This window comes from Patagioenas fasciata, chromosome 5 (assembly GCF_037038585.1).
Source record: "Patagioenas fasciata isolate bPatFas1 chromosome 5, bPatFas1.hap1, whole genome shotgun sequence".
NCBI classification, from domain to species: Eukaryota; Metazoa; Chordata; class Aves; order Columbiformes; family Columbidae; genus Patagioenas; species Patagioenas fasciata.
The window spans coordinates 63,839,249-63,858,404 of NC_092524.1; the positions used below are offsets into that span (position 1 = coordinate 63,839,249).

The 19,156-nt window shown below is 42.3% G+C and overlaps 1 protein-coding gene across 3 annotated transcripts in view; it reads right to left on the reverse strand.

The window, feature by feature from the left end:
- SYNE2 (spectrin repeat containing nuclear envelope protein 2) overlaps positions 1-19,156 on the reverse strand; it is a 196,753-nt gene that overhangs the window by 170,767 nt on the left and 6,830 nt on the right. For all 3 annotated transcript variants that reach the window (XM_065838733.2, XM_065838734.2, XM_065838731.2), the window contains exon 2: positions 6,163-6,278. In XM_065838733.2, coding sequence (XP_065694805.1) covers positions 6,163-6,241 — 79 coding nt within the window. In that variant the 5' untranslated portion in view covers positions 6,242-6,278. The remainder of the gene's footprint in view (positions 1-6,162; positions 6,279-19,156) is intronic.

Below are 19,156 nucleotides of genomic sequence, written 5' to 3' on the forward strand. Positions count from 1 at the left end.
CTCTCAGCCTTCATTTAACAGCAATATAGAAAAGCCAGACTTAAAATTAATCTCTTCTGCTGCCTTTCGTGCTTCCCTTCCCACGGTCGGAGATGGCAGCTCAGAGGAAAGCACCATCTCCTCCTTCGGCAGGGAGCTGGGGGAAGCAAACCACAGCAGAACAGATGTAGCCAGTCTGTCAACGCTTATCAAACATCATCACCAAACAGCAGAGAGGTTTTCTTCTGTTGCAAGGACCAGTCCATCACTGTCAGGGAACCATTTACAACTCTGTGGCTTTTTTTCTTTTTTTTTTTTTAACTTTTTAAAACAATTATTTAAAATTAATGAGCGCAAGCCTGTCTGTCATCTTCTCACCTCTGTTTCACCAGAAGGAATTACCTCTTGTGTATGATATTTTTACAGCTTCCTTTTACTGTTCAGGTCAGCTGAGGCTATATCTACAGTAGCAAGCAGCGCAGCTCATCAGGAACAGAGCAGCAGACAAAAAGCGCTGGTGTTCAGGACGTAGTGTACCCACCATGTATGTAGGGAAGAAAGGTTGTGTTGGACTAGCTCTAGCCCGAACGCCTGCAGACAACTACAGTACTTTCTTGGGGCATTTATTTCAATTTCATCCATAATAACTATTTCCACACTCCCTGACAGCTGAGCAAAACGAACCAAAGCATGGTCAGCAGGGGGAACTGGGAGAGCTCCATCAAGACAGCGCTGCTGGTAAGGACTAAAACACCAAGCAGGTACACACTGTAAATGACAGGAACTACCAGAAGAACCATTAAGAACTTGCCAGCCCAGGTAGAGGGAGAGCAATTCACCCCAACCCCTTTGTACAGTCCTTTCACTCCCAACCAGTATCAGTTCCATTTTTTGCAGACAGGAAAGCTGGGGGAAACAGTTACTTCCAGCATTTACGTTCAGCAACACCATGTTAAGCAACTAAAAACAAACACAGTATTTTTTGTTAAGATTAAGAAGTTTATCCAAAGCCCAATGAAGGTAACGAAAATATTTCTACAGGAATGGATTTTTTCAAATCCAAATATTGTATAAATATCACCTAGTTAACTACCACCATGCCTGTATAGTGAGAACTTACTACACTTTTCCATTCAACCTCCTTTTCCTTTTGAAAGCAAATTATCCAATTTACCAAAAGTGCTGCTAACTCGGGGAGCATGTTCACACTGAGTTTTGCCCTCCCGGCTTTCTCAAACACTTTCGCTCTCCTCCTTGCTAGGATCCAGGGGCATCTCAGCTTTAAATCACGCCCATCTTTACTGCCCCAAGAGCCCATGACCCATGAGGCACTGCAGCACTTGAGGGCACAGACAGATTAAATTCTTAAGGGTACTAAGTCACATCATTTAGATATCAACATACTTTTGAAGATAAGGGCGTAAGTGGCTTTTCTAACACTAAAGAAAATCCACAGTGAAGCAGGACTTTGAACACAAGTGGCCTTCAGTGCCCTATACAGGTGACTCAGAAGCCATCTACTGATTAAGCATTTCAATGCGTGTTTTTAAACGGTTACGTACCTGATAATGCCTTTAACAAATTGAAATTGATCTAGCAGGGAACACATTTATACAACTATATAACCTATTTTTTAAACCTAGGCATGTAAAACAGACAAAAATACCCATGGCTGGGCTTTTTTTAGGCAGTCTCATGTGTCCTTTGCCTCTCCAGTGCCACCAGCCCCGTCACATGCCATAAAGCCACAAAGTCAAGGAACTGCAGCCCAGCTCCTCGCCCAGGCAGCAGGCAGCATGAGCAGGGCACAGATTGCAGTGCAGCTCCTATGGGAGCTTTTCAGTTTGCAAAAGTCACCCTTGAAAATTCATAATAAACATTTAATAGGCTTTTTTGATCATTATGGTTAAAGGGGGGAAAAAAAAAAATGTGTAGCTGTAATAACATATCAAACCAAACAAATGAGGCATACAGCTAGAAAAAAAAAACAATTGCTGGGTACGAATTAGTAGTCTTTGTGACCTCTGTGTGAATTAAGCAGGTCTCAGAGAGATATCCTCTTTTACTTGGAGATGAGTACAATCTACTATAAACTGCACAACAAAATCTATCTGTATGTATCAATATCACTGTATTTTCAATTTCACTTGGAAATAAATCGTTCATAAGGGATTAGACACAAGTGCATGAGAATAGCCTAATTCACTTATATCATTAAACACTCTTCAAAGACAGTTTTAGCAGCCACATTCTTATATGATCATCCATTGGGTTACAGTAATAAACAGTAACATGCACATGGATTAACAAGCAGAGCCAAAAATTAGGACTCCTACAGTTAATTAAACAGGGAAAGAGTAAGTACATGCCCTAAACTCCAAGAGCTAAAACATCCTCTCTTGTGTCTGAATTAGTTCAGCAAGCACAGAAAGAACAGGGAAAACTGAGTTCTGCACAGACTTGGTGGGAAATACCATACACAGGCTCCATTTGCTGTCCTGCGGAAGAAAGGGGAAGGATTTGTGCATGGGAGGGAAAGTGGACGTTGGATCCTCTCCCAGGTAAACAGATTTAGATCCTGAAAGCAAAAAATATTCCCGCTCCAGAGCGCCACAAACACCATTCTGCTGTGACCATCCATCTGCAAGTGGCTGCACATTCCCTCCACTGAGGTCCTGCACTCGGGCTCATTGGTAAAGCGTAGTCATATCTCCACCAGCTCTCAAAACATCACCATGAAGCCCTTCACCAGCAAAGGAAGGAACCCCTCACTACAAAGACACTGACGTACTGGACAGTTCAGAGAAGGGCAACAAAGCTGGTGAGGGGCCTGGAGCACAAGTCTGATGAGGAGTAGTTGAGGGAACTGGGGCTGTTTAGCCTGGAGAAATAGAGGCTGAGGAGGGACCTTATCGCTGTCTACAACTACCTGAAAGGAGGTTGTAGCATGGAGGGTGTTGGTCTCTTGTCCCAGGCAGCAAGTGATAGGATGAGAGGAAATGGCCTCAAGTTGCAGCAGGGAAAGTTTAGATTGGATATTATGAAAAATTTCTCCATGGAAAGGGTTGTGAAGCATTAGAACAGGCTGCTCAGGGCAGTGGTGGAGTCGCCATCCCTGGAGGGGTTTAAAAGACGTGTCGATGAGGCTCTTAGGGACATAGTTTAGTGTTAGATTTAGATTATGGTTGGACTCGATCTTAACAGCTTCCTCCAACCAAAATGATTCTATGACATGCCTCCTCATTTCAGGCAGCTGAAAACAATTTTGGACCCCAACTGTGCCTCTTCCATTTACAGAAAGCCAAGTGCCAGGCTGGACATTTCTACAGGGCCAGCCCATAATGCAGTGCTGGGAGGGAAGCTCTGGGAGGAGGCAGCATAGGACAGGGCTCCCGAATGATTCCTCCCGTGCTCATTGCCAGTTAAGCCCTGAGCTCCTTCCTGCTCCTTCTGTAGCTGCAGCAGAAGTGACTTCAGGTTTCAGAGATGGCCCATGTGCCACAACAGAGCATCTCCCAGGCAAGCATCCTCTGTTCACCAAAACGTTGGCAGCAGGAGAAACTCTTCTCTTAAATATTTCCCCATAGGATATATCCACCATGGGTCCAGTTTCAGGCTTTTTACCTGCACTTTTAGGTGGGTGTGCAAGGACATAAAACAGCTTTGCAGCAACTCTAAGTTGTGCTGCATCAGAAAAGCAGAGGTGCTGGAGGACAGGGCACAGATAATGTCAATACTAATCTGATTTGATTTTATTATAACATCTAGGACAGAGGGAAAGAAAAAAGGACAGAAAAGAAGGAGCCCAAGTCCTGACATCACACAATTTCACAGCAATTTCAATTTTCTTGGCAGAGCAGGAGGGGTTAACTATTACTCTTTTGTTTCTGGCAATCAATTTGAAAACTGGTAAAGGTTAAAGATCAATATATAAAACTGTAAAGATATATAGATATATATATATATGGGTTTAAGTTGATCTTGCCCTAATTAACAAGACTAGACAATGGATGCCTTTCAGGAACAATAGAAGATTGGATCACTAAGAATTTAAATCTAGAATAAAATATGAGCAATCCAGCCTGGATCTCACTCATGCTTTTTTCTTCTGCACCAACTATTCACGTGTGTCTTCTGTTATGTTGTGTATTATACAACACTGGACATACTCTTTGATGCTTTACCTTAACAATTTGAAAATCAAATCACAACTAGTTTTACATCCATTTTTAGTCACCCAAAAAGTAAGCTGCTTTTCTAATAGTTATATGCAGCCATTCCTTGAATCTGAGATTTCTCTAAAACTTCTCCAGGTGAACCTGAAGATTTAAAGTAATCCAAGTTGCTGGCTGCTTTGCAAATCTCATCTCCAGATTCCTATTATTGAAAAAGCCCTTTTCCTTGAGTGATCCTATTATTCTTATTTGACCTTTGCCACCACAGATCTGCAGGAAGATTTACTAATGGTTTCCATCTGTCATGTCAGGGTGCTTCATCACAACTGTGTCGCCATTTGCTTATTTGACCCAGAGCAGATGCCGCAGTGTCACAGTTCCATACACAGGACACGTCTGTACCATTTGCTGCATCTTTAATGATTACAAAAACTGCCTACGTCACTTCTGAGGGATGTCTCTGGATGTTTTACAACTGTCAAGAAAATACAGCTTGGCCTCAGATTTGCAGTGTGTTCATTTCAGCATAACCTAAGAGCTCCAATTATTACAGCAAAGAAATATAATTTAGTCATTTCTATTTTAATAAGCAGGGTGGTTTCACTGAGATATTGACCAAAAAACCTTACTGTTATTCAAACATAAACAGCAAGATGACTTTTCAGAAAACAGTATGATTATTTCAAAACAAAACCCTATCCCAAAAATCCCATGTAACTTTAATTCAGCACCTTCTACCTTAAAGCTGGATAGTGTTCTCCAGACCCATTTCATTACAACAACCACCTCGTTCTTCCTACCGAAGGCTGAGTTTGACTGGCACAACAAATGTGTGTCTGACAAGCTGTGCTCGGTGCAACAGCCAGACCAGCTCCTCTCTGCTCGTTTTCGCTCCATCTCCTCAAAACATGATACTGGAGCAAAACGGAAGAAACTTCACCCATAAATACATTTGGCTTTAGAGCACTGTTAACACTCACTCATCAAAACACACGGCTTCAACGAAAATATTAATGCAAATATGGATCGTAAAAGTGACTTGGCAGAATATTCTTTCGCACCGTCTGTTTTAAACATATTTTCTCTCCACTAAGCACCATATTAGTTTCATTGCAAGTGAGCTAAAAGGAAATAGTGCTGTGGGAATATGACTTAGTTGAGCTGTCCTAGAAAAACCAGGTCCGAAACACATCGGAAACGGGCTTTCCATCAGTGCTAATCCTGCTGCCTCCTTGGTAGCCAACATTAGTATTTTCACAAAGACATTTAGAGGAAAATCAGTCTTTCCAGGAAATTCTTATAGAGGAAAATTCAACACGCCTGTTCAATTCAAGAACCTGTCTGAGAGGTCACTGACTATTGCTTATCTGTCCATGCAGCTGCCATTAAAATGGAACAATTAAAAATCAGCAAGCTATAACTCATTGCAAGAAAGGATGAAAGACTCTGACCTGAGAGAAATTTGTCTAGAAGCCACAAAAATTTTCCAGTTGTTTTGGCCACAAGTTATCTTTCTACATGTGCAGGGGATATAGCAGTAAGCACAGAAAAACAATACTGCTACTACTACTACTACTACTACTACTAATAATAATAATAATAATAATAACTTTATTTAATAGCCTTATTAAGACAGCTTAATGCAACCAACTAATTGTCAGCAAATTGAAAACAAGGAAACTAATGAAACGGCCTAACTGTTTTCATGTGGGCAATTGCCTTGCAAACAGTTTACAGTAGCATGTATTCCAAATAGCAAAGCAACCAAAAAAGGCAACAGCTCTGAAAATACCACGAGAAAGTACTACCAGAGCTGTTATATTTCATTTAACTCCTGAAGCATCTCATAAAACACAGAACCATCTGCAAAGAAGCACAGACATGAACTAACTACACTGCTAATAATGTTGGTTGTAATAGGTTTCTCCGAATTCCCTTCAACTTGTGTACAGTCACAGATTTTTGCCAAAAATCTACATTAAAAAGGCAGAAAGCTATCGTAACTTACCTTGCAGTGATAGATGGAGATCATCTATTTCGGAGGAAGCCTGCTCCTCCGTTGAGGGAGATGACTGCTGGGATGCCATCTTTAATTCTATGGAGATTTTTTAATCAATATCCAAACTGAAAGTTAAAAAACAAAAAAAGATCAGTACACATTTACTTTAAAACTGATTCTACCGAAGACGTTCAAGTGTGCGGCGCTGAGACAGGCATTTGGTTTTGGGTTTTCTTCCCTTGGTAGGCTGTTTCCTTAGCCCACACAGAATAAAGCAACTGTTGTTACTGCATGAATCCAAGTTTTGGACCCTTGACTGATTTTTACCAGTGGCCATCAAGTAGCCCACAACACAAACCATGGCTTGTCTCGCCATGAAAACAAAAGCACTAGGATCAGGAAAATGCAAACGCAGTTGCTTTCTTTGAGAAAGCCAGGTTGAGAAAGGTTCACAGTGCCTTCCACAGATTTGTTGCCGCCAAACCTCAAAGGTTTTCTTTACATCTTTGTACTTTTCAGATATCTCCTCCTGTTTGGATAATTGTTGCAGAATGGAAACAATTTAGGCAGAATCTGCAAAGATTAAGGTGAAGTGAAAAAGTAGCGCTTATCACATGAGAATAATCACAACTGCTGTTTCTGTCTGGTACCTTTGTTACTCCTCATCTCCCATGAAGGAGTTTCTTTGTCCAACTCCTCCATTCTCCTCTCCCTGAATACCTCCCCTATCTCTAATGCAACTTTAGTGAACGATACGTTATATTTCTTCGAAGTCTAACACTGTTTCTGTTCCTGCAGTAGCTATATTGTTCAAATTGCCCCCATAGGAAAAACTGGATACTTAGATACAGACTCATTTTTACCAAGAACTTAAAAGTTAAACAAATTCGAAAAGAAATTAAGCTGAAAATTAAATAAGGGATCACCTTAAACAAGCTTTGTTACTTAAATAAATCTAACCTTTCCATAAGAAGTACTAGGATTTACACACCATGTATTAATAACTCATCAACCAAGTATATGTCAAAATAAAGGGCGTGAATAGATGAGTAAGGAAATAGGACATTAAAGAACGCCAGATAATTTTTTTACATTCAGTCACATGAATCATGAGGCAGCCTTTGTTTACTCTACTGTACACTACTTTTCCTCACTCTCGGCCTCCTCACTGCACAGAAAGGACAAAATGCGTTTAATGAGGAGCTATTCAATATTTTGTTTTCCTCACCCTGCACAATGTGTGTCCTTGAGCTTTATCCAAGAGCTGCTCTGATGACAGGATTAGCAAGTTCCTCACAAGATTTCCTAAGGCACTCATCACTGCAGCATCTGAACACTTCAAAAACATCAATCAATTCACATTTAAAGCATCTGCATGAGGTCAGGGGTTACTGCCCACGTTTAGAATCACAGAACAGTTTGGGATGGGAGGGACATTTAAAGCTCATCTAGTCCAACTTCCCCATCATGGGACATCATTTTACCAATGACAAGAAAAGGCACGGAAAGAATAAAGGGTGAAATAAAAAGTTGCTAATTTGACTCTGGTTTTCCAGAGAAACAGATATTAGTTCATATGGCCAAAGCACTCATTCCACCTGCTGCGGCGAGCACGCAGCATTTCTGCAAGTCACCAACAACTTAAAACCAAACCTCGAGGCACCAGAAGAAAGGGAGTTCTTGCTGGGGCAGGTAAAGATAAGACCTATCTAGACAACCAGAGAAAAGGAAAAAAATATTTTACAAGAGTTTAACTTGCCGAGCCTAGAAAAAAAGAGGAGGAAAAGGAGTATTTGATCTTTGGCAGGCACGAGAACAAATTATGTAGATAAGCCACGCCTTGAGGTTAGGATCGAAATCAGAAGACGACTTCTAAATACTGGTTCCTAACAAAGCCTCCCAATACAGGCAACAGACATAAAAGCTTTATGTGATTTAAAAGCTGTTCAGAAATAGACAATATGAAGTGGTTGCTTTTATGAAAGGACACTTGGACGTCCAACCCCGAAGAGCTCTCAGAAGTCTTCTGTTCCTGAGCTATGAGTCTCAAGTCAGACAACCACAAAATAACCACACAGTTATCTGACACTGATAAAAACTGGGGTTTCGGAGCCAGGGCCAGCACCTTGGAGAAGTGAAAATCCAGTTCTCCCAGCAGCGCTGCCTCAGGAGATCCAATCTTTCCTGGGAAACTCCTTCCTTTTTCTCTCGCAATCAAGCAATACAAAATTAAAATCTAAAAATGCAAATATATCAGGGGTCCTTAACATCTTTTTGGTATCACTGTATGTCTTGGATTTGATTTTGTGGTCACCATCTTGAAGGCTACTAAGCAAGACGCAAATGGGGAGTGTGTAAGCAAAATCCAAACCACATCATCACATCTGGTGCTTTTGTGCTCGCAGGACACAGGGTTAGTTACCTGCATTCCCCACACCTTCAATTTTCCAGTTGCCAATTGTAGGCTTTCAGAGATATTTAAGAAATAGTAAGTCCTGTGCAACAGTGAATCCACAGGTGAAATCAATGAGCCTACCTGAATTTGGACCTAAGGTTATAACTCGGATTGGGTGTCCATGTAAAGGAAGAAGAATAGGACTAGAAGTACACATATAGACACCCACCATTGCTACATCAGCATAATCTACACGCAAGATGACCCCAAAACTACGTATGTGTGTACGTTCCTGTGGTTCTGGGGCATGCACTCAACATCAGTGACAGTGCGTGCTCTTCTTCTCTTTAACCCAAGTTTATTGTCATTTTTTTCATTTTATTTTAAAATAAACACTATTTGAGGGTTTTCTTTTAAAGGCACAAAAGCAGCACACAATCCCCAAGCAGTGCAAACATATATGCCTGCTCAACCTTCACGCATCCAGATTTGAGATGGTTATGTAGGTGAAGCCATGTCATGTTCACCTAACTTGCACGATGTTGAAGTCATTTGGAGCATAGCCCAGAGAAGGGGAACAGGATCTCTCTAGGATAATAAGGAAAGATGCAAGACCCATGAACAACATTGATGAAAGCTTCATAAACAAAACAAAATGGATTTTTAACCTTTCTGTGACTGTCCCCTCTCTGTCCCCATCCCTCGCCAGCTACAGCAACCACACAGCACATGGTGTCACCTCTCCTGTGCTTGCACTGCACTTCACATGATGGGACCCCTCAGATCTCTAAGCATGAAAGTAGTTGAACTTAATAAAACATTCAGGATTGTAAAACAGAAGGTGTGTTGAGTTTTAAAGCATGAATTAACTTTATTAAGTTATTTGATTTATTAATTAATTAATTGAAATTATGGCACATGATCACAGAACGTGTATGAACGAAAAAAAAGCATATGTTTCTGTTTTCTTCTAAGGGCAAATCAAAGCGTCCTTCACAAAAGGATGGGATGTTTTTAAATGCAGAAAGCTGCTCGACAAATCCACAGTGCAGGTTCCTGCCCTGCCCCAAGAGACAACTCCACAGCTGCTTTGAGAGGGAGACACACAGACTCTTGGAGGACATACCTGCAAGGATTAATATTCTTTAAAAGGTACAAGGTACAGATTGTCTGAGAAGGGATTACACAAGTACAATACGTTAGTCCCTTTGCCTTCCCCCCCGCCTCTGAATTTCATTCAAATAAAGCATATTAAGTGTAACTGTATCACACCAACCTCTGAGAAGTCTAAAACCATCAAGTTATTGGTAAGATTGCTTAGCGATGCTTTCCCTAGTGGTAGGAACAATCATCTTTTCTACTTTATATTTAAGTCCATTATTCTGTTTCGTAACAACTCAACGAACTGCAGAGCTAAACCAAATCCTTCATTTCCATTAAATGCTGGACAACTAGGAAATAAATACACACAGTGTGGAAAAGAAATCAAAGGGTTTCAAACGACACCATGCATTTTCAGTAGGGATAAAACTGAAAGGGAAGAGAATGACCTTGTTCTTCCTTCTTTCTGGAGAGTTTCGCATTAACACAGGAAAGCATTAAGTGCTTACACCTGGGGATAACCCGTGAAGTATCGCAGAGCCAAAGAGACAGTTCCAAGAACTGTTGGACCTTGTTTCCAATGGATTTGTTCCCTGTTGGTTAACTTAATTGCACAGAGCTGCTGTGCAAGCTCATCTTTTGTTCAGCATGGGAGAAGTCCCACAAGAAAGGTGCATTACGAATGTCCTCTTTCAGAGAAAAGCATTCCGTGGTGTTCTCCAAAGGAGCAAATTCTCGACCCCATGGGCTCAATCTCCAGCTCAAAGGGTTCAACCATCAACAAAAGCTTTTCCCGTGACAAGGGCACTCACAAGACTCAAACCCAGGCTTTCCTCTAGTGGGTAGAGTTCTTCCCTTACCTCCCCAGCTGTTCCCACAATGGGCACCTAAAAACATAGGTGGAAATTAGATCAGCACAGTCATGTCACATAACTTCAGCTTAGCTTCCTTGGAATCCCTCTTTCCCAAGATCAGCTGAAATTAGCCAGCAAAGTGAAAACAAACAACCTGAGTATTAACATACTGACACAGGCACACGAACAGCAAGAAACCTAAGAGCAGGTAGCAGACGGGAAATCTCAAGGAACTAACTTGAAAATAACCATACCCAAGCCTTACATTCCACGATCATAACAATAAACAACACTAATTTAAATACCATGTCTCCAGTGAGGCTTAAGTTCCAGTGAGAACTAAGAGATGCTCTTCTTAAGCAGAGTCTTTATAAGGACATTCTTGTCTCAGAAGAAAGGGAGGAGAAAAAGTTTCAGAGGGATTTGGAGGATTCATTAATAAGGATTTCATAGCCTTGATGTTACAGTTTGGATTGGGGTGCTTTGCAAACCTTGTCTTTCAGCTGTTTCAAGTATCAAGCACTGTAAGATTTCATTGTAAGAAAAAAAATCAGCAGTTACACAGTATATAAGTACAGTTAAAATGTAAATGTGTATTTCATTATGTAAGGTCACTTCTATAAAACAGCTGTCCACACTAATTAGGAAGCAAAGTAAAGTACTTGGTGTGATTTCCATACTGTCCCAGGTAAGCCCATTTGCAGGCTGTGAGTTTACAGCCAACTCCCACGTGCCCCCACACTGTGCCACACAGATGTACCCCAGTCCCCTCACCAGGAGCCCACCTTCAAAAATCATATGGCATGCAATTAGCTCAGGTGTGCACTCCCTAAAGCTGAAAACAACAGACACCTTGCAAATAAGCCCAGCAAGAGGTGGCTGAATATTATAACCCACTGTTAGTAAATCCCTGCCTCGTTGGTTTTGCCTTTGCAGACACATGCCCCATATTTTCCCAATTATGTCGGCTACATGGTTTCCACTGGTGTTGCAATAGGAATTACAGACATCTTTGCATGGCATCTCCAACCGCTTGTTTTTACTCTTCCTCCTTTGAAGTGCCACTGATTATTTATGACCCACTCAGGGATTCAAAAGACTTTCCCTCCATAGAGGCCTCTACATGTAAACTGGAGTCTGTTCCTAGCAACAGATTATTATTACTCATGTGTTCAGTCGAGCCAACGCCGTGAACAGAAATGGCAGATTTTTATCTCGGGTGAACTAGTCCAAAGGAAGCAGAGCTCCACAATGCAGACTGACTGAAGACTTTTCCTTTCTGCTTATGAACAGAGATCTCAGTTTATGATACATTCAGAGAGAAGCAGAAACATTCAAAAGTACAAGTCTTGAGCCTCGCAAAGTATCATACTACTAAGCCACCTTCTTTTGTTACACTGGTTTTCTGCAAATCTGTCACAGCCTCCCTAAAGGCAAACCATCTGGATTCAAATCATGATAATACGACCTAAAGAATTATCATGGAAAATCCCTTACGTCGTTTGGGTTTTTGCTTTTTTACAGTACCTTCTTTTCCCCTCACTTCTAATGTACAAATGATTTTGTTAAGTCAGAGCAGTTCACACAGCACTGAAGTTTGATGGTCATGCTTTCTCCTTGACACTTCATTTACAACAGTTTCACCATTTTTTTCATCTAGTGATGGAGGTGGGGAGGAAGGTCTGTTTAAAGCATGAATTTTCCAAGACCTTTACACTAAAATACTCTCTTTTCTTAAGGTCCCACTCCAGATTGCAGTTCATCCCTTCGACATTTAAAATGCTTGCCAACCTTGCTCTGTGAGTGATCTCAGACTGTATACAAGCCCACAGCTGGAAGGGGATCACACAGCAATCATACTGATCTTCTTCCCTTCAGAGCCAGATCCTGAGGTAGAAAAAAATCAGAGCAGCACCATTGACAGATCTACCTTGACTTCCCCCACTTGAGAATCTGACAACTTCTCTCTATCTGGCAGAAAAAAACATATTTGCCATCATCCAGTAAGTAATAATGGCACATCCTCTGCACTTTCCTGGAGGAAGGGCTTCCATTAGGTTTCCATCACTTTGAAGGTGATAGGGAAAAGAGGCTATAGCTTTCTGATCCTACATAATACCTTACCACAGTCAGACAGGTATCAGCCAGTCCTTTAATAAGTGGTATTAGAATATGCGGCATTAAAGAGACACTGCACTGCCTGGGATATTGCTGAAGCAAGTCTGGCCTTGGGTCTCCCAAAGCTATCAAAAGCTAGAGATGAAGGAATTGAAAAGGGAAAAGTCTGAACAACTCTGAGCAGAAAGAACCAAGCCCAGTGAGCATTAGATCTGCAAGAGATGCAGACGGACACAAAGCTACACCCCACTGTAACACAAATAGTCTCGCCTTATGTGAACTGACACACTGAAACTATATGCACAAGTAAGGACCCCTCCAAAGAGTAAGAACTGCAAGACCAAGACATCTCTTATTAGTTTATTTATGACAAGCCACAGCAGTACAGTTTTGTTATCCAGGGACTTCCCAGTGATCTATTTATAATTCTTGAAAACATGCCAGGACAAGCATATGAATATACAAAAGCCACAGCACTTTTTAAGGCCAGCAAACATTGCTGGTTTGTCTTTGATTTACACATCAGTAATACTTCCTGTTACAGAAGCACAATGGATCCTCTCATTGCTATAATCAATTTAAAAATGTGGTTAGGAAAGTGTCTTTCTTGACCTTTTCTTTTTTTGGGGGGGCGTGGTATGTTATCAGTCATCCTGGTACAATTACAGTTTGGAAACTACACTAACTCCATGCTGGTTTTCACACACAAAAACACAAATGCCTTTATTAACAGAGCTACGCCTTGTTCACGCAGTCACAAAAGCCGACCAGTGAAGATGCACGATACATTTATCTGCCCTCAGAACAACAGCCTGTCTCACATTCACCTACTCCCAAGTGGAAATGCAATGCTGAAGCATACTTACTGAAGTTGGAGAAAACATTCCGTTTTCAACTGGTTTCCAAGTTTTCCCACATCGTTAATAACAACAAGAACTGCTCAGAACTCAAAATCACAGTTGTTAACGTAGAAAGAGAGAGCAACGAACACCTGGAGGCTCAGAAGGCTGATGCCAAAAATACAATGGTGATTTGATGACTTCATTGAAGTCGAGGGTTTGGACAACAATTCAATATCCGAAACACATAATCCATAAGCATGTCCCACCCCAAATCTACCTGTGCAATGCTCGGAAGCCTCTGATTTTGTGCAAAAAGCCATGTCATTTGCACAGTGCATCGCCACAGGGCCAGAATGGAAAAAGCTTTTCCAAAGCAGTGGTCGTTCGCACACCTCCCTGCCCGGCATGCCAGCAGTGCCGAAGTCCCAAGGCCGCTTCCCACAGATAACGGGGCTGCAGGGAAGGGTTATCATAAAAACAAGAGAAGCACACTGTGCTGTACTTTGGAATTACACCCAGTGCATAAACACGACCTCTCCCTTCCCGCTTGGTTCACCAGAAAAGCAGGCAACAAGATGAACAATTCCTGTTGTTTCACTTCTACAAGCCCTTCTCCATTATCACGCAAAAGCTTCCCCAATCTGACCCCCTTTCCCCGGCTACCTGGGCTCAGGTGAGGCTGGTAGCCAAGCACAGCCACACGCCGCATGGCCACCTTTTGGCAAAGGGAAAAGTGCAGCGTGGCCATAGCAATCCCAGCAGACAGACCTTTGGCCTTCAGGCATGTAGTTCCCATCACGAAAGCAAAGAACTGAGCACAGCTCATCATAGCCCTTCCTCGGCAGTTCCTGGCCCAGAGTCAGGTTTTACAACTGAGAAGGGAAGGGGGAGGGAATCGCCTGCAATCAGACCCAGCTTAACTCTCACGCAGGGGACTGCCCGATCAGGACAAACTGGACAACGCTGCCTGTTTAACCAAGCAAGAAGTATTGCAAGAAGCCCATTCCTTTATTTACAAACATTTCTTTCCCCTGGATTGCAACTGAAATTCTTTGGTTGCTGTTTCAATAGAGATTCACAGCCATTATCACTGGAGCCACTTTATATGGTGTAAAAGGGATTTGAAACAGCAGTATATGAAAACTACACCTGCTTTGTATTAATGACATGATACTAATGAGAATCAGGCTCCTAGTAATATTCTGCCTTTGAAGGAATACAAACGTTTCCTTTCCACTGCCTTCCTAATTCCCTTTTTCCCCAAATAAAGGAAACAGTCAGATGGTTAGCAAACATTATTCTATTGAGTGAAGCTCGCCTAGGCAGTAAAAGGCCTGGAGTTTCTCAATTAAATCATAAGGCTGTTCTTGTTGAGAAATATCTTCCTGAAGAGCAGTTACCTGCTCTTTCAGGAAATTAAGAAAAGGGAAAGGTAGGGATAGCAGTGATCTAAATGCAGGAGTTTTCGCTATAGCAGGGACTCATTTTTACAGAGCAAAATCACTGGAAGCGGCGGTGCAATGTTTGCACAACAGATCTCCGCAGACAGAGCCATTGATGGTGTCAGGTAAGGGGAGGAAAGTGAAATGCACTGTGGCAAGACATTGCTGCTCGGCTAGAGAGCCTGCCTGTGAAAGTTCGTCATGTAGATGTTCATGTGTCTAAAAGTCGAGCCACCGAGGAACATCTAAACAACCAACAAGTAGATCAAGCTGCTAAGATTAAAGTAGCTGAGGTGGACTTGGACTGGCAACATAAAGGCGAACTTTTCCTAGCTCGGTGGGCCCATGATGCTTCAGGGCATCAAGGTAGAGATGCAACATACAAATGGGCTCGTGATCAAGGGGTGGATTTAACTATGGACACTATTTCACAGGTTATTCATGAATGTGAAACTTGCGCCGAAATCAAACAAGCAAAACGGTTAAAACCTGTATGGTATGGGGGGCAATGGTTAAAGTATGGAGAAGCTTGGCAGATTGATTATATTACACTTCCACAAACACGTCAAGGTAAGCGTTATGTACTTACAGTGGTGGAAGCAACCACTGGATGGTTGGAAACATATGCCGTGCCTCATGCTACAGCCCGAAATACTATCTTGGGCCTTGAGAAGCAAGTCCTTTGGCGGCACGGTACGCCAGAAAGAATTGAATCAGACAATGGTACTCATTTCAAAAACAGTATTATAGATAATTGGGCCAAAGAACATGGTATTGAGTGGATATATCATATTCCATATCATGCACCAGCCTCTGGGAAAACTGAAAGGTACAATGGTTTGTTAAAAACTACACTAAAGGCACTTGGTGGTGGAACCTTTAAAAACTGGGATTCACATTTAGCAAAAGCCACTTGGTTGGTCAACACTAGGGGATCAACCAATCGAGCCGGGCCTGCCCAATCAGAAATTCTACGGACTGTAGAAGGAGATAAAGTCCCTGTAGTACACATGAAAAATATCTTAGGAAAGGCAGTCTGGGTTACTCCTGCCTCAGGCAAAGGCAAACCTATTCGTGGGATTGTTTTTGCCCAGGGACCTGGCAGCACCTGGTGGGTGATGTTTAAGGATGGAGAAGTTCGGTGTGCACCTCAAGGGGATTTGATTTTAGGTGAAAATATGCAATGCTGAACTGTATGATGTGAATTGCCGCACTAACAATGTTTAATAAGTGTCTTTCAGATCAAGACAATGGTGATGAAACTAGAGCTAGCTTCTTCGAGTGGCGCCCGACACCTTCTTCGAAGTTGGTGTCCTTAACCCACAAACAGTGGTCATGAGATGCACTTGTACCATTTTCCCTGCCCTGGGAGACTGTTGTGACAAAATGAACTTAATGAACTTTTCAAAGGATGGTCCACTGATTAATTACTCCTGTGTGTATATATATATATACATAGTAGTAGTGATTAATTAGATTGTATCGATAGATTGTACTGATAAGGTTTAAGTATTCAGTGAATGTCATATTATAAGGGGTGGAATGTCCTGGTTTTGTTAACAAGTTTCTCTTTTAGTGAATTTACCTGTCAGCTAAAGCCTTCATGTTAGCTGCATTTTCCTGGAGAACCCAACACATGTTTTGGTTAAACCTAGTAATGGAATGCAAACTTATTGATAAGCACGGATGGACATCTTGCGAGAGGGGCAACGAGAAACTGATGATCGAGAGACTGACCAATGGTGTATAACATTCCATTCACGTGAATACTTCATATAAAAGTGGGAGATCACGAGCATCTCAGCCCTTTTCCCTTTTTTCCTCATGGCTGACATTAGGAGAGGACCTTGCTGGTCATCCCTGCGAACTGAGGCCTAGTGACAGACTGAATCCAGCTCCGGTTGGCTACAGAGTCTAATCCAGGACTTTGGGTGCTGGCTCTGCAGTTGCTGAGACTTATAAGATTGGTTTTGTATATTTTGTACTATTTTCTCTATTCTTATTAGTAGCATTAGTAAAACATCTTTAACTTTTCCAACTCTCTTCTCTCTGTCCTTCTTTCCCTCCCGATCGCCTGTCCTGAGTGGGAAGGGGGGAGAGGGAGGGGCAAAAGGGGGAAGCCGGGGGGAGAGGGGGTTAACGATACATCTGCCAGGGTTTGATTGTCACCCCGCAATCTTAACCCTCGACAGGAACCAAAAGAGAAAGGGCATGTCTCACATTAAACCTATCTGCTTTGGCAGTATTCCTATAAAGATCACAAACTTGTTTTGATCACTAAATATAGCAGAGAAAAGGAATCTACTGCAAGTAGCTGTCTCTGGCAGCGCTTGCTGTTTCACGCAGGCAGAAGGAGAACACAAAAGAGAGATTTGTCAAGCAAACGGCAAACGAAGCTTGCCAAAATTTGAAGGGCAAATTACAATTTAAATGATAAATCCTATCCTGGCAGCTGTGAATTCATCAGCTGCTCTCTCAAGCACGTCCCATTGACAGCACAGCAACGCAAACCACTACTCTTCCCCTAGCACACCTCTGCTCTGACCTAGAAGGGCTGCCTCTCCAAAAAGTGAGGTTTTTTTCAAGTCCACATAATTCTTTCAGCTGAAAATTCCCCCTAAAATGCTAGTCAGGGTCTTGTTTATTTGTTTGGTTTTCCACCTCACACACTTCAAGGTTTTGTTGGCAAAATAGCCTTTCCATTTGCAAGTCTGTGCCAGTTCTGCACACATGAAAAGTGCCTTTTGATGGTGCTGCCCCACACGCCGACTTTGTGGGACCCTCCGTTGTGGTAGAAAATCAGCGTTTTGCTGGGACGACTCAGCAGAGCCTCTGCCCTGCTCCGCAAAGTAAAGCACTTTTGTTTACTGCTTAAGACAAATAAAACGTCTTTCTTTTTGCTTTCAAATAATTAGTTGCTTTAGGAAAATAAAAAAACACACACACACACACCTAAATCTCTGATTCACAGCATAGTTTCAAGCCTGTAGAATAACTTTTTGTGTGCAATGAAAACCAGGCCAAACACTATTATTCTTACCAGTACTGTTGCCAGAGAGAAGCAAACAGCCAAACCTACTGCACATAGACAACCCAAGACAATAAACTTCGTGTTACATATAACCTGCTAGAATAAACTGTTCCCACTGTATAATATATAAAAAAAAAAAACAAACAACAGTTGCAGTTGCAAAACCGAGGACTCCAAATTAGAAATAGCCCAGACTAAAGGATGTCTTACTTATTTCATGTATTCCCCTTCTGCATATGCAGGACGACAGAGTCTCCTCATCAGTGCCTGAATCACAGAGCTGTCCTAGCTGCTTTTGGTGAAAATCAGGATTTCTTGCAACGGAAATAAAACAGAACAAATGCCCGTGAGCCCTGTGCAGCTCCCCTGCTCAGAGGCAGCAATATTACTAACACAAAAGTTACGTATAGACAAGTTCAGTCAAGCAACAGTGAGCGCGTGTTGCGTAAGCAGCGCGGCTGTACCATCCTCCCCAGGGCCCGGCAGCCGCGGCAGGACCACGGCCCAGCGGGTGAGAGGAGCCACGAGCCACGTCTGGCCACCCGAGCCAGCCCCAGCCCACCCAGGCGTGTTTCTGCACAGAGACGTGTCTCTCCGAGTCACCATCCCGGACAAAATTCTGGCACTGAGCTGTCGTGATTGCCGACGCAAGTCCTTGGAACAGGATGTGCCTCAATTTCCTTACAATCCACGCACTGGCTTTCAGTACAGTAAACTCCTGGACTGGCTTTTTGGAGAAGTTTTGCAAGAAGAAACATGTTCCGAGTAACCTCCAAGATTTTCAAAAGTGAAGCTTTCACTCGCAAATGTTATCCTTAAAGCCATTACAAGTCTACCTACAGAGGCAGTAAGGCACAACTGCTCTGCAGGAACAGTGTTTACTCATGCCTACGTTGCACAAGTATCTGCTTCCTCCCCCGTAGAAACTGCTGAGGTGCCCTGGGCACATAACTGGGAAGAAAATCCAGATTCTTCACTCCCCCAAAACACAGCCAGCTCTGCTGTTACCTCCCTCTTACAACAACAAGCTCTGCTTTCCCCATCCCAGGGGTATTTCATCACCAACATCCCACCCAGTCCTGCGTAAGAAACAACGCTGCGAACAATCTAACAGATACCTTTTTTTCTTTAAAAACAAACAAACAACCCTAAACCTGCCAGTGTGCTAACTGTGAAACCACTTGTTACAGTCTAAGAGGTTGATGAAGCAAGGATGACAA